This window comes from Acipenser ruthenus, chromosome 19 (assembly GCF_902713425.1).
Source record: "Acipenser ruthenus chromosome 19, fAciRut3.2 maternal haplotype, whole genome shotgun sequence".
Lineage (NCBI taxonomy): Eukaryota > Metazoa > Chordata > Actinopteri > Acipenseriformes > Acipenseridae > Acipenser > Acipenser ruthenus.
Window position 1 is genome coordinate 4,467,233 of NC_081207.1, and position 24,812 is coordinate 4,492,044.

Here is a 24,812-nt window from a genome sequence, read left to right on the forward strand (position 1 = left end):
AGTGGGTGGGCTGCCTTTGATTAAACATTTACCACTAACCACAGTGCAGCCCTGATTCACTTCCAACAGACACAAACTCGTAGACTTCGGAGAATTAGGGTTCTTGTGTCCTTCGCTTAGGAAATAGGCAGTGCTATGGACAGTACAGAGCTCCACTCCAAACTATCTATCTGCTGCTTTTACACACACCCAGGCATTCGGTAAACCATGGTAACATCCCATGACTGTTTCACGGTTACTGATGGTATAACAGTGACTGCTTGTGATGTTCTGAAACTCCATGGCCTGATCACGGCAGTCTGAACACACATGATCTAGAAAGGGCTAACCACATAGAATCAGACTGACCATGTTTATAGTTTATGGCCTGAAAGACCACAGCTCAAGCACAATGCAAAATGCATCTCACTGGTTTTCAGTGTAACACAAAAAGGCATCCACAAAGACAGTTTCATTGAACCGTTTACCTAATATTATGCGTATTGATGCAGCACCTCACCTGTACAGAACAGTAACAAATCCCTGACAAACATCATTTAAAAATCCAGGCACCGGGCTGTTTTAGTAATCAGATAATCAGAGTACCTACATTGACAATGTTTCCTTCAATCCATTTTCACTTAACAAAATGAAAAAAAAACAAGAGGTGAGTAAGGGAGATTCTTTGAGCCAATCAAATACCTCTCCGTCTCTAGCCCTCTGACTGCCAGGCAGATTCCTATCTCCTCAGCACTATATTAAAAAATAACGTCCCTCTGATTCACTTTCCATGTGCTTCGGGAAGATTCGCGTCACACTCCCTCGCAACCCCATTGCAGAAGGAGGCTGTAGCTGCTGGGATGGAAGCATCTGCCTGCCTCTGTGTGGGGTCACTAAGCTGTCAGAAGGCTGAATATGCAGGCTTTCTGCTGAGCTGTTGCAAGGCTTCAGCACTGCTCTAATTGATCGCCTCTCTGAACTTGTATTGATGGATTGTAATGCACTGTAGCAGTTATCAGCGGTGAAACTACAAGGAAAGCAAGTCAAGCAGACCATCGCCTCAGCAAGTGCCTTCTTCACAGCTCATATGAATGATGTGGATGTGGGTAAATAGCGCTGGCTACAGACAGGCACAGCTCTGGCCAAGGGTTCAGCGATGCAAGAAGTCAGAGACAAATGTTCTATATTCTCCATGCGCCAGGACATACACAGATAAACCCAACAGAAAACACAAACTGTACTGCAGGCAGTGGACCGTTAACTTTGACTTCAGTACCAATGAGATGATTAGAATTTAAAAATAGCTGCTCTGCGCTCACAGCCTTTTTACTAAATTATTATTATTGCAGTACTTCCATCATCAGTTAAATCTTCATATTCCTAAATCAGACTCAAGAGATTTGTTTTCCTATTGCAGTGAAATCTTACAACCAGGTAGGACAGCAGTTTCACTTCTGCACTGCGAGTAAAGCACTGCGCACTGTGGGTTAAACCTCCCTTTCCCCTTAGCGAAGCTTCAGTTAATGGGCAGCACATTCAGTCAAATGCTATAAATCAGGTATCAGGCTGCTTGTTGACAATCAACGACTAGTCCCCGGAGCGAACTTCCCAGCTTTACAACAGCCCTAATGAGTGGAGTGTGAAGTAATGACACCCTCACAACATATCTTTTCGAAAGCCATAAAAACGAGGCTCGAAATAGCAATAGCACTGTCTTGTCTCAGCACTTTTCTGCACAAAACTGCAAGACTTAACCAGCCTGCAGTGGGTGCTCAAGTTGATAAGAATCTCCCACATGTAGTTTTTTTTTTTATTATTTATTACAAAAATGGAACCAGGAAAAACTCATTGCGATTCCAAGTATATCCTGGTGGCCCAGTATCACAAGTATGCTATATTTTCAAAGCATTCCATCCATTCTTTAATGAACTCACACACCACCCGACACAGCTAGGAGCTACTTCACAGGGTTACAGAGCTACCCTTGTTTAGATACATTATTTAAAAAGCTGTGGATCTTACTGTATTTTCATTGTCTTTGTTGGTGCTAATTTTGCAGTTAGTCAGGCTTTTCCCCTGTCCTTACACCATGCATTTACCATGATGTCTACCATACTTATCTATACCTATCTATACTTACCATACTTTATTTTACTGTACTTTACTACACTTTAATAGGTTTTTACCACAGTATATACTGCAGTCGACTTCCACAGAACTCGCTGTGTATACAGTTAGAATAACTACCAAATAGAAATGGTTAAAAATGGAAAAAAAGTAGGTTTCTACACTAAGAAATGAAGGATGCAAGAATGCATTACTGTACACTGATTTGAGTCACGTCATTTCTTTTATTTCTTACCATTTTCTTTTCCAAAAGCACATTCTGGGGGTTCGGAATGCTGTCTCCCTCCCTCCCTGTAGCCTGTAAGAAAAGTTTGCACAGATGATTGTCACCAGCTCTGCGATACACTAAAACAAAATAGCACTTGCAGCAGTGTTGGGGAGGCTGGTTGTGTGTCGGTTATAATGAGATTTGCTGCAGAGGAGGCGAATTGAATGGAATATGAAGCAGGCAGAACCATACTTGAGAAACACTGAATAATAACCTTGTAGCAAAGGCACAAAGAGCACAGAGGATGCTGGAAATCAGAGAACAAAATTGCAGAGCACTACAGTAGCCCACTCTCTTCTTATGACTATAGATAAACCGGTGTATGCACAGCTAGCGAATAGACATGGTTAGTGACCAATATACATAGATTTGATGCTGAAAGACAGGCCACAATTATTCATCACTATGTCATGCATAATACACAATGGAAGGTAGTTGTATCATGATGATGATGGATCATGTCTGTGACCAAACTTTGCATACAATTTTGAACAATACCATTGGGATAACCTCATAATATTTAATAGCGGTATATTACTCTGTAGAAACCTTTGCAGAATTGTTAGCAGACCACAGCACTAGCAGCAATGACAACACAGTACATATATGGAACAGTAGTGCAATGTGTTACCAATGTGTACTGTTTATGCCATTGTGATGCTATTGTTTTGTCTTATAATGTTACCACTATGGTGTAATTCCATCAATGGCTCATACCCTCATTGCTGCCCCCTTGTGCTTCCTTGACCATTGGCCCTAATTTGCCAGTGCAGTATTACAATGCTATACCAAATCTATTATGTTGCCATTGCTTCCTGATAAAGCTATGGTGCTCTAGCACTTGAGCTAATAATTCTCCTCATTTGACAGGGCACTCAAATTTTAATTACATACATCAAGAGCACTCTCAAATAATAACCAGAGAGTGCTTTCAATAAACCAGGCTGTCAATAATGTCTGCTATTAAGTAGATCGCAACAAAAGCTAAACAATGTAAGAATATATACAGACACCAAGGTGGTGGTGGTGGAGGCTCTCCGCGTGGAGTGCAGGATGCGCCCTATAGCCTGGACATCGCCGGTTCGAATCCAGGCTATTTCACTGCCGACCGTGGACAGGAGTTCCCAGGGGGCGTCGCACAATTGGCCGCGCGACACCCGGGGGGAGGGAGGGTTAGGTCGGCCAGGGTGTCCTCGGCTCACCACGCACCAGCGACCCCTGTAGTTTGGCCGGGCGCCTGCAGGCTTGCCTGTAAGCTGCCCGAGAGCTGCGTTGTCCTCCGACACTGTAGCTCTTGGGTGGCTGCATGGTGAGTCCGCAGTGTAAAAAAAAGCGATCGGCTGATGGCACACGCTTCGGAGGACAACTGGAAGTCTTCAGGAACACAAGATAAAGGCACCAATGCACCTCAGTTCTGACCTGACCTAAATGCTAACTAATATTCAAACAGACTGATTGAGTGTTTTTTAAATCCTGTCTTCAATTAGTCCTATTTTTGTGAAAGGAGCAAAAAAAAAAAAACTGTTAATATTACAAAACTTGTTGATGATTTTGTGACACAGGATCCCACACACCGAGGGCTCCATAGGAGAAAAATGCCAGTCCATTATCCTGTGACTGCACCACCGCGCCCCTGTTCCACAGGGCTTCATCGTGGGTTCAGACTCATGGCAGTGTTGCCTCTAGTGATGTAGGGAGCCAGCGCAGGTGTGGGATATTTGCTCATTTAGAAATGATTCGCCTGCAGGATGGCCCAGGTGAGGCACATCATCTGTTGTTTTTTTATTTGTCAGTCAGGATCCTGCTGCTTCTGTAACTTCTTGAACATGACTTGAACTTGACAGAGACGATGCACAGTCTTTACAAATGCTGGGCTCAACTGGGCAGTCTTCTTACGCTTGGCTTTTGATAAAAGCACTTCAGATATGTATGGACAGGCAGGGTTACTCTAAGGCTTACTTACTGCAGATGGTTTTTCTGTGGTACTCTCATACTAAGACCCCAGCAATGCCTTGCCACTGGCTGTGATAGTAAGTGGATGGGGTGAAGGGCAGTGCTGAAAAGCTGTAGTCTAGCAAGGCAATGTACCGGCACAGGGATAATTGACTTGCAGCACATCCACAACCAGAGAGGTACAGCCAGCCCAGTGTTTCCAGTCTGATGCAAAGACGTTTCAGTGTGTTGCATGGTATCAATAACAGAGTCTGCTTTATATTAAATGTTTGTACAGTGCATCTCCAAATATCTGGTCTTTTAATTAAAAAAAAAAAACCTATACAGAGTTTGTGTATCTATAGTGCAGCCTTAATCTGATTGCCACGGCTGTGAAGACTGCGATGAAATTATGAACAGGCAGACTCGATGAAGAGAAGCTCTTCACAGATTAATTTGAAGACAAAATTCATTTTTGAGGGAATAGCAAAGAGTTTAACAAAGGCTACTGTTTTCCTCCAGTGAGATAATTTCCCTTGCAACTCCCACCGCTAATACAATTGAACTTGCTAGTGTTTTTGTTGTGCTATTCCTCTGGGTCTACAGCAGTAACATTTATTTATTTAAAAAATAAATTAAATCTGCCTTTGCAGCCTATGCAGTTATCCAGCTTTAAAAACCCAAACTGTAAAACAAATCAAAGTCTTCTAGCTGTCTTTAACATGTCTTAACACATTCTTTATTTTTTTTTATCTTTTAACAAATATTATAGAGGTTAAAATACTTATTATAACCTTTTATTATTATTATTATTATTATTATTCATTTCTTAGCAGACGCCCTTATCCAGGGCGACTTACAATTGTTACAAGATATCACATTATACATTATTTCACATTATACGTTAAAATTAGAAACATTATCACTGGGAAAAATGTTCTAGTGCCGAAGATTATTTTACTCCATTGGTATAACTCCAATCATATGGTGTGACCTACAGAACAGGAAATGGTTAGGTAGCACTGCTTTTAAGAAATCTACACATCCTAAAAAAGATCTTCTGCACAAAAGTGTGCAAGTGTGTGATACCGTTGCTAGAGCTAATAATACAATGTAAGAAAATAGATTTGAAAGTACACCAGTCTTATGCGGTCTACGTAATTACTTATTTTGCCCTGCGGCAATGTTACCAAGAAAAACATCATTTAAAAAACGACAGGAATTGCTGAGAAACATTATGCTATTATTTGCAAAAACTGCAAAGAATCAAGTCGGTTTTCAAGAGAACAAAAAAGAGCTAAAACGTATCAGTAGAAATGAAGATGAGAATCCATGCTGAGAGACAGATTGAGAAAAGGTGTCCTGCTAATCCAGTATGCTGAGCATCAACAGGTAGACGTCAAGGCAGATCTATGAACCAGAAGACAGGGATGTGCTGATGGACAGTCAGATTGCAGATGACGGGAAGCATGAATTAAAACTGCTCCTTAACCCTCTTGCGCCCGATTCAAATCCAAATTGACTTGTTAATTTCAATATCACATGCAATCACACTTAGCAGTCTACCTCTAAGTGGGACAGCCACTTGAGTAATAAACTAACAGACACCGAATGGGAAAGCCAGCCTTCAACGTCTATTCAATTCTACAGCTTTGTTGCTGTTTCTCCATCTTCTGCACATTCAACACGCACTGTGTTAGAGATGTTTGATTTTCATAACCGAGGTACGCAAAAGGGCTGTATTAACTGCAATACAAAACCATTGAAAACCAGGAAGCACTACCTGATTCTATTAAAACATTTATTTCTTTAATATTTTTGCTGTTAGACACTAATTTGGGTTCATACTTGGCAGCGCTGTGCTTTTAAGGCAGGCAAAGCTAGGGGCTTGCATTAGTTGTCAGTCCTGCAATGAGTTACGTTTAGGGTCAATTATCCAGAAAATCACTTTACTGCTTCCTCTCTTCATTAGTCCAGTTACTTGATTTTGTACAGTGTCTAACCTCCGTTGTCATGTGAGCTCTCGCACATCAGGATTAAATGTGCTGCATTCATCGTGTTAGATCACGGCTCCATCCTGGCACTTCCTTGCGTTGATTACACGTTCATTATCACACTGATTTTATTTATACCACTCAGAGCTGGCGTAGCATTAGGAACAAGAAAGGCATGAGCAGAAATCCTTTTAACGGTGCATGCATGAGCACAAACGAATCAGGAAGCACATTTCAATCCCAGCCCAGAAATGGGTCTTGTCAAATCCCATAGAAATGTGAATGAAGCCCAGTTCTCGATGGCAGGGAGAGTTCATTCTTCAAATGGTTTTTGCTCAAATCAGTTCTAATTGTGAACACTAATTTGAATGTCTCATTGCTTCCAGTGCACAAGAGGTGCCCTCTGGGACTTGATAATTAACAATAATTATTGCAACCAAATTAAGTTACAATACAAGTTTTTTCTTTTACCGGATGTTTTACAGCCAACTAGGACAATAGAGTGCAGAAACACTAAATGCAGGAGTAAGCGACTCATCTTTATGACATTTAGAGTGATATACTGTACCATGTGTAGTGAAACATAGTGGAAGCATTGTAAAGCACGGGCAAGCATGAAGATGCTTAAAATAAATTTTAACGAAACGTTTGACAGATTATCAGATTTATTACTCAGCATGTCAAGTCATGGATGAACATGCTAATACTTTAAGAATATTGCCCTGGATGTTTTTTGTTTTTTGTCTGTTAGAGTGGCTGAGTGTCTGACACTGTGTCTATCTGTGTCTGTTTTTATTGGTGTTGTTCCTTTTGGACAGACACTGAACTCAGGATGAACTCAAATGCTGAAGATGCTCATGTATCTACATAAAGGACTGCTGAGGCACAGCTGTCACTCGTGAGCAGCTGAGAGCAGACAGCCTCGAAGGTTTCTCAACCCCAGATTGCAAGATAACAGTGCAAACAGCAAAATAAATATGAAACAAATAAACCGCCGGCACCCACCTGGGTTGGCATGGAGGCTCGGACACAGGAAAGCCTGGAAGCTGGAGGCGCAGAGATTACTCACTGTCCCCATGTTGGAAAACCCCGCTCCAAAAAAAAAGAAATAAGAGAAAAAAGATAGATCCTTTCTCCTCGTGATTAAAATAGAAGCAAGGGGAACTTCTTTTGACAGCTTCCTCTTGCTGGCACAGTCGATCAAACAACCCTTTCCACCTTCCAGTCCATTTACTTGTCTCGGTGCCTCCTCTGCTGCTGCTCCTGTCCTCTCCTAATCCGGCCCCCTGGATAATTCCACTTCTCTTCTGCTATTCACTCTATCTCTCTCCTCCTGCCAGACTCACACTCACAACTGACTGCACTAGTAGCAAAGATCCCTCTCTCTCTCTCTCTCTCTCTCTCTCTGCCTCTGCTCCCCTCCCTCTCTCTCTCTCTCTCTCTCTCTCTCTCTCTCTCTCTCTCTCTCTCTCTCTCTCTCTCTCTCTCTCTCTCTCTCTCTCCTGTTGCTTTGCACAGTAATGGTGAGATATTCTTACAGACCTAACAGATTATAAACCAACCTCCACCACCACCTCCCCGTCTTCACACACACACACACACACACACACTCGCACTCCATACCTCTACTGATGGTTTCCAGTGCTAATGGTTCACTGCTGTTTCAGGGTATGTGAGCTCGACTGCTCTGGGGGAACATACAGAGGGTTCCAATACTTCCAGAAGGACAAGGCAGGACAGTTCTGGGACAGGGCAGCTCACAGTAAGCCCTTTAGTGCCAGCCTCCAGGGGGAGTTTCAACATGGAGATGTTTTAAAGAATTGTCTGACTGCGTCTGTTTGTAATAACTCAGTTTGTAATAGCACGGTAATATTGTTATATGCTATTTGCCTTCTCTTTCCGAACACACTTCCCTCATTTTCAAGACTAGATTTGTGTTTGCTCAGCCAAGGCAGCATCTCAACAAATGCGACCAGAGGACCACGTCCCTTCAGTAGACACAGACATCGAGTGTTTCGTGTGAGTGAACAGAATCAAGCACGATGACAATTTCAAAAAGCAACTCGCTCAGCTAAGACCTTTGAAAACACACAAAAAACCCCACCTGCTTCAGTAACCACTGGAACCATGGCAAGCTGTTAAACCCTATCAATGTGGGAGTTTTGAATCCTAACCCAAACCCCTGACCCTGGTTATTTCAGTTGGAAACGAGTATCGGATGTGCTCTGCTGCAGTTCAGATCAGCTGCTGCCAATGCGCAGTGTCCCTCTCTGGATCACTCACAAACGCTGCCTTGACTGCCAGCAGCTTCTCCACAGTCATGGGCCGGGAGCCCACGCTCTCCCCTCTCCAGCCCTCCTCAGCTCTGAGGAGACAGAGGGAGGAGAGAGCCCTGATATCCCACCTCTAGTTGGCTGCTATTGGCTAATTACTTTGTAAGGCCCCCCTGCCCTCCTCTCCACACAGGTTTCCTTTTTTTTATTGCAGCACAGCACTCCCTCATTTTCACCTTATTAAGCTTTTATGTACTGTTTCAAGCGCGTGTGGTTGCATAGCAACTGTGTTACATAAATGAAAGGTTACTGTATAAGCATTTGTATTTTTTAATAATGCAATTCACATCCACAAACATACACACGAACAGCCACAGATGCAAACAGACACACACACACTGGCTTGTGGACCCATGCAAAGTATGAGCCTGAGGTGCATTTTGCAGGTATTCCCAGCAATGTGTGTGATTGCTTCCATCGCAGCGGCAGGGTGTTTAAAAAGCTCTCTCCAAGCAAAAACACATTTAATGATTTCCTATTCTGGAACTGCGCGCACCTGTGCAATCAGAAGTGAGATTCTACCCTTGAGATCTTCAAGGGCATTAGCATGAGACACATAGAGAACTTCCTACCAACCCACACATCCCTGTTCAACAGCAGTGCTCTAACTTCCCAGGGTAGAATGCAGAGTGGGGAGGAATCGTTCCAGTTCCTGTTCCCATGCAGGGAGGGCGAGGAGAGTATAGTTTGACCCAGAGATCGAGGGTCTGTGCTACCCCAGATCTTCTGTATATTCAGAATACAAGCCATCTTTCTCTGTAGTTTTACAGGTTTCTAAAATGAAGTGTGCCGTTTTTATACTAATGTAGCACAAATACATAAAGGCTACAGTTTTTAATTATCCATGCAGATTAAATAGATGAAATCGAATCTGTTTTAATGGTCATTTTTTTGTTTGTTTTTGCTTTATTATTTTAAACACAATTTTAGGCTGTGACGGTCACAGCCGCTCTGTCCAAACAGAACGACCTGCCAAGTCTGCACTGACATAACGAAACAAGCACAGTTGCGACAATTCCTTATCGGCATTGAAAAACTGACCAGATCTCTGCTTGCAAAACTGCTGACAATGCTTCTGCAAGGTCTGAGAGGTTGTGATTTCACTTCACGTTTTTTAAGGCATGTCATGTGAACATTAAAAAAAAAAAATAAACAATTTGACCTGTAAGGTACAGAGGCAGTGAGAAACAAAAAACTGGAACAAGCTCTGAGTCATTACTGTTTTTCGCAGTTCAGTTTTCCATATTACAGTATTTTCTTTCCTGCTTTTTTGCATGTGATCATGTGAACACTGAGCCTGCTTCTGTGGAAGGTGGCAGTGACACGCTAGATACACACTTATGGCACAAGCACACACTTATAGCCTGCAAGGCAAGTTCCCTGCTATAAAAACGCTATTGTGACATTGTGGATGCAGTTACTGCAGAGGAGTGGTTCCAGTGTCTGTTCTCACAGGGGTTTTGTTTTTCCAGGTAAAGCACATCACCTAACATCAATTCTGAAAATCTTAAATGGTATGCCCAGGCCTGAAGTTGTGTGCATCGAGGAGGAGGAAGGGGGTTGAGGGAGTGAGGGGGTTTGAGAGAGGGAGCTTCACTGCACCTCAGGCACCCTGAACGCTCACAGAGAGATCTGTGGGACCAGGAGTTTTAATAAGAGTTCAATTGGGGGCTCCCGAGTGGAGCATCCAGTAAAGGCGCTCCGCGCGGAGTGCAGGATGTGCCCTATAGCCTGGAGATCGCATGTTCGAATCCAGGCTATGTCACAGCCGACCGTGACCGGGAGTTCCTGGGGGGCGGCGCACAATTGGCTGAGCGCTGCCCGGGTAAGGAGGGCTTAGGTCGGCAGGGGAATCCACGGCTCACCGCGCATCAGCGACCCCTGTGGCCGATAGGGCGCCTGTGGTTCTGCAGTGGAGCCGCCAGATCTGTGTTGTCCTCTGGCACTATAGAGTTCAGTTTTTACGAGCTTCTCAGCGCTTGACAGCCCCCACTGAACAATAATGTAATTATATGTAAAAATAATGTGATATCTTGTAACAATTGTAAGTCGCCCTGGTTAAGGGCATCTGCTAAGAAATAAATAATAATAATAAACAAACAGGCTGTAATTGGAAGAAATGAACCAGGGAATAGAGCTGTGGAATAACTGGCTTCAGCAAACCTCCCAGCAAGGATTTATTAAGCAGGTTTCAAGATATAGCCAACCAATAATAATAATAATAATGAACACAATGCAAAAAAGTATTAATAATGGATTTGGGAGGCCCATAAGTTAACTGGGGTGATTTTTTTTTCTTGCTTGCTTTATAAACAGAGGTCAATGAGTGACAGCTGTGTTGGCAGATCGATTGGGGTCACTGCAATGCAGCTACCGTTGTGCAACAGAGTCCGGTCAGAAAGCGTTAACCCCTGAGCTGAATGAAGAGTGTTTCAGTCTATTACAATAAAGTTTTACATGGTCAGCTATTTACAGTCCATGCATTGCGATCCTACGTGTCACATTTTTTATTTGCTTAATCAATGCAGACTCGTTAACAATAAATAATTCAGATTTGAGATAACTCATAAGGTGAACGTGTGAATGAAGCACCTGTATCTCAAAGGTGTTAAAAACAGTACTTTTAGTTAAGATACATGAGTCACTCCAGTTGCCCGTTTACTGCAGTTTGACTGCAGGTATATAGGTTTCTTTTTTCGTAGAGGTCATCATGCTGTCATTGTGCAGCCCCTGCATTGCACATATTCCTGGCACGGTTGTATTAACAATGAGCACACGCAGAGCAGAGGGAGCCAGGGAATGCCAGCTCTGACTGAGTCAGTAAGCAGTCTGTATGAGACTCTGCTCTCCTACTAAAGCTATTACACTTCCCAATCAATGGTGTAATGCCAAGTCAGAGAGTGGCACTACAATAGAAATGTGATTGGTCTACCGTAAGAGGCAGCTGCAATGGAACATGCCTACCAAATGATTTCATAATAGTATAAGCCAATACGCTGGTAATGCATTGGACTGTAAGTATGACTGTGCTGTTCTGTTGTAATCACTCCTTCTCCACTGCAAGCGTGTCTCTCTCTTTACGTGTTGGGGATCCATTATGAGGTTTGTCATGTCTGCAACTGCAGCGTCACATTGAGGTTAACCGTGACTCTTACTCTCTCTGTCTCCGTCTCTGTACGCATGCAGGCTTGCATCAGCAAAAAAAGAGAGGGGAGGGGGGCTGATGTAGCAGTCGAACCTCTCTTCAGCTACCTAATAAACACACTTGTGCATATGACCCCTCACCCCCTTTAAACACAATTATATGAAATCCTTGCACTGCCTGCAAACCAGCACAGCAGTCTTAACCAGGGCTCGGCCTGTCTGCAGTGGATCTGCAGACAGGCCGAGCCCTGGTTCACAGGCAGTGCTGGCACTGGTGTGCCCTGGAAGTAGCTGACAGGAAGCAGGGGCGAGGTGTGGCGAGAGGGTATACCATGTTCTGAGCACCAGCACCACACAGGAGGAGAGGAGAGCGCACTGAATGCTGCGCGGCAACGACAAGCAAAACTTGAAGAGGGAGTAGGCGTTTTTTTAGCCTTCTTAAAGAAGTAGTTGGTAATAGAAGACGTTCCTAATGCTCTTTCCATTGCATCAAGCAGACGACTGGCTGATTCAGACAGGTGTGCGGGAGATGCGAGTCATGTGACTTGGCTTGCCTAGTATGCTCGTGCTTGTACCCTGTGGTGCACTGCCATGAAACCGCAGCTGTCCCTGAAAAAGACACTTCACTCCAGCCTTGATCTGTTCATCTGGATGTGTCTCCATGGCAACAAAGTGAAAGCTGCCAGAACCCTCACAGCTCTGAGGAGATGGTTCTGTGCGCCACTGTACTGTAGCAAGTTACAGAAACCACCTTTTTATTACGGTTATAAAAACAAATCCTCTTCAGAGGCGAACTGTGGATCACTAACAAGCTGGTTGTGAAACTGCAGATTTCTATCAGATCCTGTTTACCATTAGCAGCGCACTAAATGTTTGTTATAATAACTCTTTAAAACAAATGTGTAAGAGGTGAGATGAGATCCCTTCCATTTAAATACAGGACTTCTTTTACAGTGCCAATGTATAACAAACATCTTACCTGTTTGTTCACAGGCTACCTGCTCAAAATAGCAGTTGTTTTTATATGCAGCCCATGTTACACTGTAGCTGTTGTTCTTGTGACTGTCAATCTGGATGTATGATGATGAATTACATTATGTGGCACTTACATTAACATGGGCTTCACCAATATAGTAAACAAAAAGGTATATTCAGAGGGTCCTCATAATCTCATTTGTATAAAATAGAGAGTTTATCGGATTATACCCAAATGCAATTCATCTACAGGAGGCTAGGAGCATATAATGAAAGTCTGGTGAAAAGCAAAGCTAAATGAAGGCAGTTATTGTGCTTCCCTTGTACAGTCAGTGCATTGCATTTTGAAACTGGACCCTAAACAATGAAGGCCACTTTCATCCTAATCCCCGCACATGTGTCGCTGGCTTAGTGCACCAGCAGAACTACTGGATGTGTTGCCAAAACAACTGTAGAATGAACAGTGTGACATGGCAGCTGCACTGGGGCTTCAGTTCAGGCAGACAGACAGGCAGGGAGGGAGGCAAGCAGGCAGGCAGGCAGGCAGGGAGGCAGGGAGACAGGGAAGCAGGCAGGCAGGGAGGCAGGGAGACAGGCAGGGAGGCAGGCTGCCATGAAACAAAACTATTAGGTGCATTCATTGTACTGCTCAGCTGTCAGCACAATGCCATCAATTGATATTTAAACCAGTGCACACACACATACACACACACACACACACACACACACACAGAGGGTATCGCAATGTATTTTGTGATATATGTAAAAATGTGCACCCCGTTAGGTCTATAGGAGGCTAGCAGCCGATGATAAAAGGTTGAAGATTCTTGAAAATTCGAGTCAGTTTTCGTGTTCACAGTGTGGAGTGACAGACAGACAGATAGACAGACAAACATGATCAGTCCAAATACAGTATGAGGACCCATGAAGACACCAGCATTAAATAATAACAATAAGATGGTCTGTCAGCCTCACTGTCTCAACGTGTTTCTGTATTAAACAGGATTGTCTGTCACTATTGATTGCTGGACCAAGTGATTTTTCTTCCTTGCTGGGTTACTGAAGCAGAGCAGGCTGTGGGGATGTTGTTTGCTGTGTGAACGCTGGAGGGCACTCAGAGCTCCAGGGGAAAATCAAAAAAGAGTTCACCCTTTCCCTGTCGCAGAGGGATTGCTTTCTCTCAGGTACTCGTTTTTGTTTCTCTTGTATTAAAACCACCGCAAAGACGTTGATAAAGAAAGCGTTTGCCTAAGATTTTACAAAGTCCCTTTTTCAGCTGCCAACATTCAGAGGACTTCCTTTGGCATTGTTCTCTTTTATTTTCTTTAAGAAGCACTTGAAAGAGCGTGTCTCTGGAGTAGCTGTCCTACCCCGGGCTGGAGTCTAGGTGAAGTGTCTCAGCTGGGGAATGGATAAGCTAGGAGAAGCAAATCCACATAGAAATCTGTTACCATACAATGAAAGAAAGCATACCTCTCTCTGTATGCAAGCATATAAGAGCAAAGACCAGAAACTTTTACAGTTTACATCCCCTTCGGACACAGGGTCCAAGTCTGGCATAAAATAATTAGGTCACCACCTGTTTGTATTGCACTCTCCACCTATTTCCTTATGCAGACCAGGCTGGATCCTCTGATTCCCCTGGAAGGCAGGGTATGTGTGTGTACCTGAACACTGCTAATCAAGTCAACACACAGGGTAAATGCAATATATTCATGCACACTAGATAGCACTGTACATTTCAGGCATGCTTCAGCAGGGAAATGGAGGCAGGAGAGAGATTAGCATGGACACAAGTAACATAACAGCATGAACAAACCAGTGAAATTCAAGAGATTTGGGGAGCTGTTTAGGGCAACCCAAAGTAAATGAGCAGAGATGAGTCTGAGTGATACTGCAGGGCTCAGCAGTGATACTGCTGCAAGGGTTAAGTGAACAGTTGAAATTCTCTTTTAAAACAGCAATATAATTTAGCAAAAATCCTGTTCGAAATGAGGAAAACAATAACACAAAGAGGAAGTGATTGTTGCGACACTTTGTTTTTTTCCACAGCTTTTACGTCTTTCGAGAGTGGGGATTTTTCAGATTCGTTTCGTACATCTATCTCATTTGCATTGAAGCGCACCGCTCTCTGAAGAGGTGCGTGTTCTTATCTGTGAATTCACCGGAGTTCTTCACTCTGAAGTTACTACAAATAGCAGCCCCTGCAGATTTAGAGATAACTAAGTAAGGCTGTCACAGCACCCAACACGTGATTTAAAAAGAGATCTGGTGGAGACGAGATCTCTTCAGCACCGATGATGGAGGTCTAAGAAAAATAAACTCCACTCAGAGCTGCAGACTAGTTAACCTGTCCTAGTCTGTGGTATACCTCTATACCATTTTGCATCTTATTTCCTTGCAAGAAACTAAAACTCTTTGATTAGTTCTAGCAGGGTTATCTTTTTCTACGCTTTCTGTGGCTTTACATTGTAGCATACAGTACCAACCACCAATACCAAACCAATATTTTTTTAACAACAACATTAGGGTTGATTTAAAAACTCTGCTTACTACTTATAAGGCCATTCATGGTTCCGGGCCTTTGTGTTTACAGGAACTGCTGGTACTTCATGCTCTTAGTCGCCCCTGTGAAAGCTGAATTTTCAGTCGTTTGTAGAAGTCATCTAAAATCAGGAGGGGTGAGGGGGTCTAGTGATGCTCCCTGCCTCTGGAATTCCACCCCAAGTCATATCAGCAATGCTGGCCTAGTCCAGGCTTTTAAATCAAATTGAAAAACACATTTGTTTGCGTTACCTTATATTGATTGGCCAATGTTTTTTTCTGTATAGAGTTTTTATTGTAAAGTGCCCTGGGATGCTAACTGGATTGTACTGTACAGTATTGTTGTTGTCTGCATAGGAGTCTGGCTCGTTGCTTTGTTTTTGAAAAGTGAAAAACAGCACGCCCACGCTTGTGGAGCCCTCGCCACAGCGACCACAGTTCACCTGACAAGTTCCGGCTTCAGCAGCAACGAGTCTGTTAATCATTAACAGTGTTACCTCTGCTGCTTCTAGGACAGACAGTACACACTCCCAGAGTAAAACCTGTCATCAGTATCCGTGCAAACAACATCATAGCAGTAACTGCATTTTAACTTTGCTGTCTGAGACGGCTATATTAATCCGGTGCCACTGTAGTTCTGCTGTTGTCCAAAACGCTGCAGTGACAGCACTGCTGATCTGTGGTGTGATTGCCCTGTTCTGGTGCAAACCACTGCACCTTCCCTTTCCAATTCATGGCCACGCTTAACTACATGTTATAACCACTTTTTTGCACTATTTTGCATTTAATTTAATATGAAAAATACAATTCTGAAACTATATTTTAATCAGAAACATAAGTAACATAAGCTGTCTGGCGGCATAGAAAACTAGGACTTTTTTTTTAAATAGCGGGACAAATCTTTGGACAGCGGGACAGTTGGGGATGGTCCTGGTCAAACTGGGACATCAGGTCACCCTAATTATGGGCAGAAATTTATATATATATATATATATATGTTTTAAATGTCTTCTTTTGCGAGTATGGAATGCAGGCATGATGCATTAAACGATGTGTAGGCGATTCACAAAGCCATTTGCTCCAATGGCCCATTATATCACCATTTACAAAGTTCCAAAGCTTTCAAACGTAGCCCACGGTCACTGAATTCAAGTGCTTGCATGTATTTTTAGGCTATTTATTTCAATTGTCGCTAATATTAAAAAGCATTCACTCACTGGATATCTTTCTGTACCACTCACAGCGTTTGAGACGTATTTCAGTGATTGAATGCAGCATGGGAAATGTTTGCCTTAAAAAACAAAGACAATTGACATTTGAAGCTGTTCCAAGCACCTCCACACTGCCCTCACCAAAACACGTGGTGGTCGCTTTGGAAGGTCAGGCTTGGATTCCGACTCTGACACAACGGTGTGCAAATGTATTAGAACACCCCACTGCTTCTGTTTTGACTTGTTATGCAGATGAAATCAAACCACTGGAACTGAAACTCTTGGAAAATTGCCAGACTGGGAAAATTAGTGATTGTCTAATTATGACTTTAATAGGCCACATATACTATTAATTTTAAATAGTAAGAGAAATGGAGCCACAAATGGTACCGTGCATGAGTCTTTTTAGAAGTTGTTTACGATACAAGATTAACATTTTCACACATCACATCACATATATATATGTAGAACATAATCTAAGCTAGCATGCACAGCTTTCCCTGTCTGTTAAAATATGTGAATTCACGAAGCACAAACAGTTATGGAGTTATATTGCCTGAGAAAACAGCAAGATGTGGAGGAGTGCATATCAAGTCAAGCCTAACATTTAGAATGAATGAGAAAGACTGAATGATATATTATTATTATTATTATTATTTCTTAGCACATGTCCTGCTTTGTACACACCGGGCGTCAACAAAGACATCAAGGCTCTCGGATGGGCGTGTGTTTATGGGATGGGCGTGTGTTTATGGGATGGGCGTGTGTTTATGGGATGGGCTTGTGTTTATGGGATGGGCGTGTGTTTATGGGATGGGTGTGTGTTTATGGGATATCTGTACCCTCCTCCCTGTCTCTCTCCCTCTGGGATTTGGAACCCTATTGTTCATTCCTCTTCCCCCGCCCCCCCTCACTGACCTCGCTGGTCCCTGGTGTCCATGAATACATTCTTCAGTTCCTTTCCCCTGCTGTGTATTGACCTGCTGCTCCTCTGAAGACGGGAGCCTTGTTCTGTAATCATTACTGCACAGGTTTACAAGAGCTCCACCGATCAGCTGCACGCTATACTGTATATCCATTCTGTACAGGCACGCACTGCACAGTGCAGGACAGAAACACACACACACACCATGGTGGAAGGAAAAACTATTTACACCACTGCTGCTCATAAAGCACATCCTTCCTGGGTTACAGCACTACAACCGTAAATCAGTCTGCAACTACCTTGGTTTTGCCCAGGGAAAAATTGTTAGTAACGAATGGGGTTAGGGTTTAGAGTTCGCCAGTAAAAAGCGATAAAAATGAAAGACTAAGAATAGGATCATACAATGCAATCCTATAATGGGCTGTATTAATATCAATGGTGTAAACAGTAAGGGATCATACAATATAAAACACCACTGTAGTGTATATAGGGACCATTTCCTTACTATTTACACAGCACAGGAGTGCTGTAAATTAGACACATTCTGGATTGATAGGTACAGTACATTAGCAACCCATTCTTGAATTGCATTGCAGCTATTGATCTGTTTGTGCCCCCTGGGAAGTGAATACTCTTTGGATAATGTGATGTTTATCTCGGTCTCTCGCTCTCCACATCATAAGACTATTAGCCTTTTAAACGTAACTCTTCCAATTGTAAAGTGAGGATGTTCAGCCAACTCCACTAACTCTTTGCTCCAGTGCAGAGTTTGCTCCACTTTTGCCAAGTGAAAAAAAAGAAAGCTTTTTCAATTATGGAGAAGCCTTTGCACTGAAGTAAAATCTTAGTAAATCAAACCCATTGTGTGACACCTGTATGTATTTCCAACACCATACTGAATGTATACAGTATATATATATATATATATATATATATATATATATATATATATATATATATATATATATACACACACACACACACACACACACACAGATAGCGTGTTTTAGAATTGCATGGTCATTGGACAACACAAATGATCCCACCCCAACCACCCATTTTTTTTTTTTTGCTAAAATGAGTGTGCTGTATAGATTCAATGACGCTCTGTTCTTGAGAGCAGGTGTAGATCCCTGGGGAATGTCCCTGCGCCTGTCCTGCTGGTAATACGAGCAACCGTGCCTCTGCCTCTGCAGGAGTGATGATGACATCATCGGGATCTGATGACTGTGTTCTGAAAGCATGGGTCATACTAAGAAACGACATCACAAGGGAGGGATTCATAACAAGCTGCTGTGTTATGAATGCAGCAAGCAGAAAGTCACTGTAGCCATAATAATACAGTCTTAATGTGGTTACAAAGTAAGGGTTATACAGTTTAATAAAGCCTTACTAAACACTGCACACATATCAAGAATGTTTAGGAGACTATGTTCTTGTTCTCTTGCAATAACAGGCAATTGTTGTGTCAGATAAATATGGTTACCCCCTCCCCTCCCCATAATTTCATAATGGGGGGTACATTTTCCATGAGGGGGACCGGATTTTGTGTGGGGGGTGGGGACTAGATTTCATAATGAAAATTGTTTCGAGGGGGACCATTTTTTGCGTGACAATGGGTCGAGGCAATGGGGACAGCAGCATCTTTACACTCTAAAAAGCAGCCGGAACAGAGAGGACCTTAAAATACATCCTCCTCCTCCTCCTCCTCCTCCTCCTCCTCCTCCTCCTCCTTCTTCTTCTTCTATTAATTGGGTGCTTGTGTATCTCATGCTCAAGAAAGATGAAGAGCAATGGTACAGCCCCTCGGAGCTCTGTAAGCCTCACTTGTGTGTAAAAGCAGTGATAACCAGGGCTCTTACCTCTTATTAACTTCATTAACGGAAGCTTGCTCAATAAGCAAGTTGCCAACATTATATATATATATATATATATATATATATATATATATATATATATATATATAATTCTGTTTTGAGAATATAGACTAGTCCATGTAATAACATTTGTTTAGTAACACTTATTACTAGTTCATGCTAATAATGTTCAGCCTCGCTCTCCTAAAGAAACATTATTACTGGATTAGTAGGACTAAGAACAGTAAGACAATAAAACAGAGAATATAGGAACAGTTTCCAAGTCAGTCAATATGGTTACACAGCTACACAGTACATAAAGCATGCACTGCAGTTTCGACCTGACTCACATTAACATGAGTTATTTCTGGGAAGATACAGAGTGAATGACTGATATGAATAAAAAACAAAACAAGTTTGATGTGAATTTTTTTCCTGCCACTTCTCAGTTTTGATTCAGCAACTTAATGATAAGGCGAACAAATCAACATAAAAAACACAAAACTTAAAATAAAAGGCTTTTTTGTCAATAAATCCTTTGAGAAAGGCGTCTCAACAAACTGTCAAAAAACACAGGATTTCCTGCAGAAGACAAAAAAAACCAGCAACCAGCTCACACCTCTCTAAAAACATCCTTGTGCAAACCTATTTTTCTCTTTGTTGTGACATACGGATAGCACCTTGCTCTTCCACTGCTTTCTCAGTTGCTTAGTATACTTGATATGGTAGTTCCAAGTTCCAAGCTACTGTAAAACAGGATTTTTTTGCGGCAACTTCATTTCGCTAATGGCCTTCAAGGTCCGTTTTTGCTGCAATACACGTTTGCGCTTCTTTTTCTTTTAATGTACGACACATGTATAAATAATATATTTCACGGCACTTGCATTTTGCGGGTTTTTAATAAACGCGACATTAGCAAACCATTCTTGCTCGCGAAATGTTGAGATACGGTAAGAACACTGGCAGAACATCCATCAACAAAGTTCTCTCCGAGTCTTAAAAATGTGCAACAACTATCAATACCATAGCGGTGAATAAAGCGAGGGGGGAAACGCATTTCGACACACGCTTGTTTGATTATTTAGGATACTCAGCCTATGTACTGTAGTCTGTAGCCACCACCTCACTTATAAAAACATGACATTACTGCACAGCACTCGTAGCCTACTGTACACGCGTTTTTGTTTATCTCTGCCTTACTTTGCACTCAAACGGATGAAAAATGTTGATAGACACGAAGGTCAAAACAGGGTCTGCATCCCTGGACCATATCCCACCAGCGTGGCAGCTGGCAACACAGCAGTGTGCTAGACCAGTACAGTCAGTAGCATCGCCCGAGTCTGCCCTTTATAATAGTACACCGTTTCCTATCATTAGCAAATAGCATCCTGCTCCCATGCCAATCCAAATAACACACACATAATTAAAGTCTGCTAATTGACTATTTGTTTCGTTTTTTTTTTTTTTTTATATAAAACTCGAAATGCAGCAATGCTTTTTATAAATTATTATAAAACCGTAGGTGCTGTAATAGGTGTTGTACTGACCGTAGCTGTCTTCTTCCATGCTGCTGTCGTTTTTTGTATCCTCTCCTCTTCCTGTCACTGGATACCAGCAGCAGACTTCTACCTTGGTCGTTGTCTCCCTCCCTCCTTCCCTCTCTCTCTCTCCCTTCGCTGCGCTCCTTATCCGCTCTTTCACTTGCTAAACTTCAGTCTGTGCTCGCTAGGGGGCTCTCGTTCCTCTTAACGTCACATCGAATTTTGAAGCTACAGGAGTGCGTGGCATCTTTACTTCAGACACGTGACCTACTCTACACAGGGAATAAAAACAATAACCAATGTTTTATAATTCTATACTGTAGTGTGCGAGAAAAAAAAAAAAACACATTTTGGATTTCTGTAGTTTTGGCATAGTCGCTTTATTCAATACGTTTAATTCGGCTTCAGTTGTTTTCTTTGGTAATTTTAACTTGCTTCTACTCTCTGTCATCTCTTACATCTGCTGGAAAAAAGAATTTCTTAAACTGGAAACGAACGATAGTGCTGTCAGTAAACGAGACTTTAATATTATGATTTTTTTTTTTTCTATGTGTCGAAAATAAATAAAAGTCTCAACTGCTGGCTCATTCCTTATAACACAGTACAGCGATTCTCCCACCAGCATAATTCTACTGACCCGAAACATGTATTGCTGTTGTCTGGACTCTAAGCTGTGCTGCAGTGCTGTAGCTGACAATTTAAAACTGAAGGTGCATTGACTAATCAACCACAGATATTAAATGGTGACAAACTGTTCTGGCACCTGCAGAAGAAATCGTCTGAATGCATTCTGTGCTTTTACCAGAGTCGTGAGGGGGGTAGTGCACATGGTCAAGGCATAATTGCACTGGCTGCAGCAAGGCATGGGGTTGGATGAACACTGTGTACCCCCCATTTCCAGCAACAGATGCTTTTGGTCGTTATCTCCGTTTCTCAGAAAGACTGCAGTCGATAGAATATCACCTTGTTCACAGGGACTCCCGCCAAGATACAAGGAAGAGGGGCGTGAATTCTGCTGACTTTAACCGCAAAAAATCAGCAGCGACGGAAATGTTCACTTGTATTGCTATCACAGCAGCTGGTGATGGCTTTAACTTTTCTATAGAGTCCCAGTGGAACACGCAGAGGAGATGACCAATCGAGTGAAGAACACACTGTCTCTTAGCAGACAAGTTTCTCAATGTTAAAAAGAGGCACCTTTTAAATTGACTATACGCAGCAGTGTGCCATGGTCAAACAGTTCCTTGAGCTTGGTGCATGGATACAAGGCTGGGTTTCGGTGAAGCTTTTTAGGCATTTATGGATACAGGGGCCAGCTTCTATAGCACTGACCTGTAGATTCCTCTGTAGCCTAGGACCTTTGTGTCAGTGGAACTATACTGTACTGTATTAGGAATTTACTAGGAAGGATCTAGCTCTGGTGAAACCGTGCAAGCCACCAAGCAACAAGGCCAGATCTCCAGAAAAATAAATCAAATAAATAAATAAAGGAAAACCAGACCTCAGAAAATGGACAACTTTATTGCACCTTTTTTTGTTTGTTTTGTTTTCCTATTCAGAGTCTCTAAAGGTCACTCCTTGGTCAGAAAACATGGTGCAAAATACAGAACCGTATATGCAAATATGATATATAGGAGCTTTAAACCAGAATCTTCTGTTTAAAAAAAAAAAAAAATCAAATCTCAATATATTTTTAGATATTTCCACATGAAACATTCATAAACTCTATAATACAGTACGATAGTAATGTCTCTCTATCCCATTGTACTGTATTCACTACAGTAACCATATTACGATATGAAACATTTCTTGACAAAATCGAATTACAGATAAATTCTAAACTCTAAAGTTTTACAATCCAACAACCTGCGACTAAAACAGGTTTTTATATATATATATATATATATATATATATATATATATATATATATATATATATATATATAATTTAAACATTAAAAAAATGTAATCCATTTGGGATGTTTTACTCTATAGTGTGGATTACACTGGAAGCACAAAAGTGTACTGTACATATCCAATACTACCAAAGCATTTTGATACTATTGTTTATGTATCAACTCAATCTTTCTTAAACTATAAATCTGAAACATCAGACAGTGGAAGACCATCTTTTATTTCTAATTATACATATATTATATATAGGTATTTATAGGTTTACATATTGGTTATTTAAAAGACTAGGGAATAGTAAGTGATCTCAACGACACAGTATATGACCCCCTCATCCTTTTTTCTTTACAGGTACAAAACAGAATTTCTGGAAGCATATGAAGCAACTTATTAAAGTAAAATCAACTATGAAGCGTTTTCCTGAGGTGCCCGCTTGTTTAAGGGTATCCTGTTTGATGGTCAGACAATGAATTTGCATAGAAAGTAGAGGTGGGGACAAATATATATATATATACACACACACACACACACTTCCTTAAAACAGGATCTCACTATACACCAATAGTGGATGAATAGGACCAAACTGCACTATGAAGAGAACTCCTGGTATGTCAAACTGCAGAGCACATAATGAAATTTGTACAGCGGAATACAATCGCAGGTATGTTCTGAGCAATTCAATAAATAAATCAAGTCAAGGGGCTTGACCTGCAAATACTAGATTAACCACAAGCAGTGGAGGTAGATCAATGCAAAAATGAAAAGTAATCCAAAAAAAAAAAAAAAGTGAGAAAGCTCAGAGCTGTCACAAAAATCATGCCATTTTAAAAACATATTGTACGCAGAGCTATAAAAAGAGGATTCACACGCAGTGTGATATTATGGCCAGCTGTGTGCTTAGTCTCAGCTCTGCAACCCAGCACCACTCCGGTAGTGGTAGGGGAAAGGGAGGCACAATGATACACTCGGCAGTGCCCACTGCATACTGCACTCAAGTCTCAAGCTGGATTGTATTGCACTAGGTTTGTATTTCAGACCACAGCCACTAGATATGCACATTTTATCTACTTACTCCAGTCTGTCCACAACTTTAAAAAAAACAACACAAATCTCATAAGATAGCTGAGCAATTTTAAATTGAAATCTGGTTATTAAAATGAAACAGGTTTCAGAGGTTTATTTTTGTTCTTACTGAATACCACTGAAAAGGGTGCAGAGTGGATGGCCACAGCTTTTACAATGGGTGGAACTGTGTGAAATGTATGCCACTTCTACTGCCAGCCAGCCTCCAGAATATTAGGTAACCCTGGTGCAAGTATGAAAAGAAACTACAGTAAAGTTTCAGCAGTCTCCCACAGCAACCCATTCTATTTGATACAAACAGAGCCCTGCAAATATTCTACATTTGGGTTTCGGCATGCTGAATCCCATTCTTTTTTCTTCTTTCAGGAACTATGTTTGTGTTTATAAACCGCTTCTTGTTACCCCCGAGTTCATTTTTTAAAACACCACAGCAGAGTGTTGTATTAATATTATTAATATCATTAGCTGCCATGTACTTTATTTTATTCATGTTAGTTTAAATACACAGCAGACTAGCAGTACAACATAGTTCTGGGAAAGCTTTACTGAGAGCAGTTCTAACCAGCACTGGAAAGTCAGGCTTGTTCAAAAGTATTCCTGTTCTATTTTTTTATTTATAATATTGATTACTGGCACAGGGCAGAGAGATTGTTTAAATTAATCTTCAACTCTGGTCTGGTTTAAAATAGCTTAAAAGGTTACTTTCTATCTACATTTTCCCCAATCAAAAATAATCAACCTTTATATTTCATTGGTCACAATATAATGCAAAATTAAAAAAAAAAAAAAAACAGCCCTGGAGGTGATTCTATCAATCAAGCCTGGTACTACTATTAAAATAAAATCATTATAATCTGGTCTGAAATACAGATTGAGACAGTGTGGATATGTGTGTGTGTATGCCTGCCAACAACATATTCAAGTAGGAGAACTCCCCTTGAGTTTTAAGAAATCCAGTCTCCTTGTTACTTGTGTAGAAGGCATTGTTA

The 24,812-nt window shown here is 41.6% G+C and overlaps 1 protein-coding gene across 4 annotated transcripts in view; it reads right to left on the reverse strand.

Annotated features, from left to right (window-relative positions):
• The window catches only part of cyth1b (cytohesin 1b), a 68,042-nt gene extending 47,098 nt beyond the window's left edge, over positions 1 to 20,944 (reverse strand). The window contains exons 1-2 of one of the 4 annotated variants that reach the window (XM_058992395.1): positions 7,306 to 7,604; positions 2,342 to 2,404 (exon numbers count right to left, since the gene is read on the reverse strand). In XM_058992395.1, coding sequence (XP_058848378.1) covers positions 2,342 to 2,404; positions 7,306 to 7,378 — 136 coding nt within the window. In that variant the 5' untranslated portion in view covers positions 7,379 to 7,604. Of the gene's footprint in view, positions 1 to 2,341; positions 2,405 to 7,305; positions 7,621 to 20,835 lie in introns of those variants that run through there. The other 3 variants (XM_058992398.1, XM_058992397.1, XM_058992394.1) reach the window with 3 other exon arrangements.
• Between the last annotated feature and the right edge of the window lie 3,868 nt (positions 20,945 to 24,812).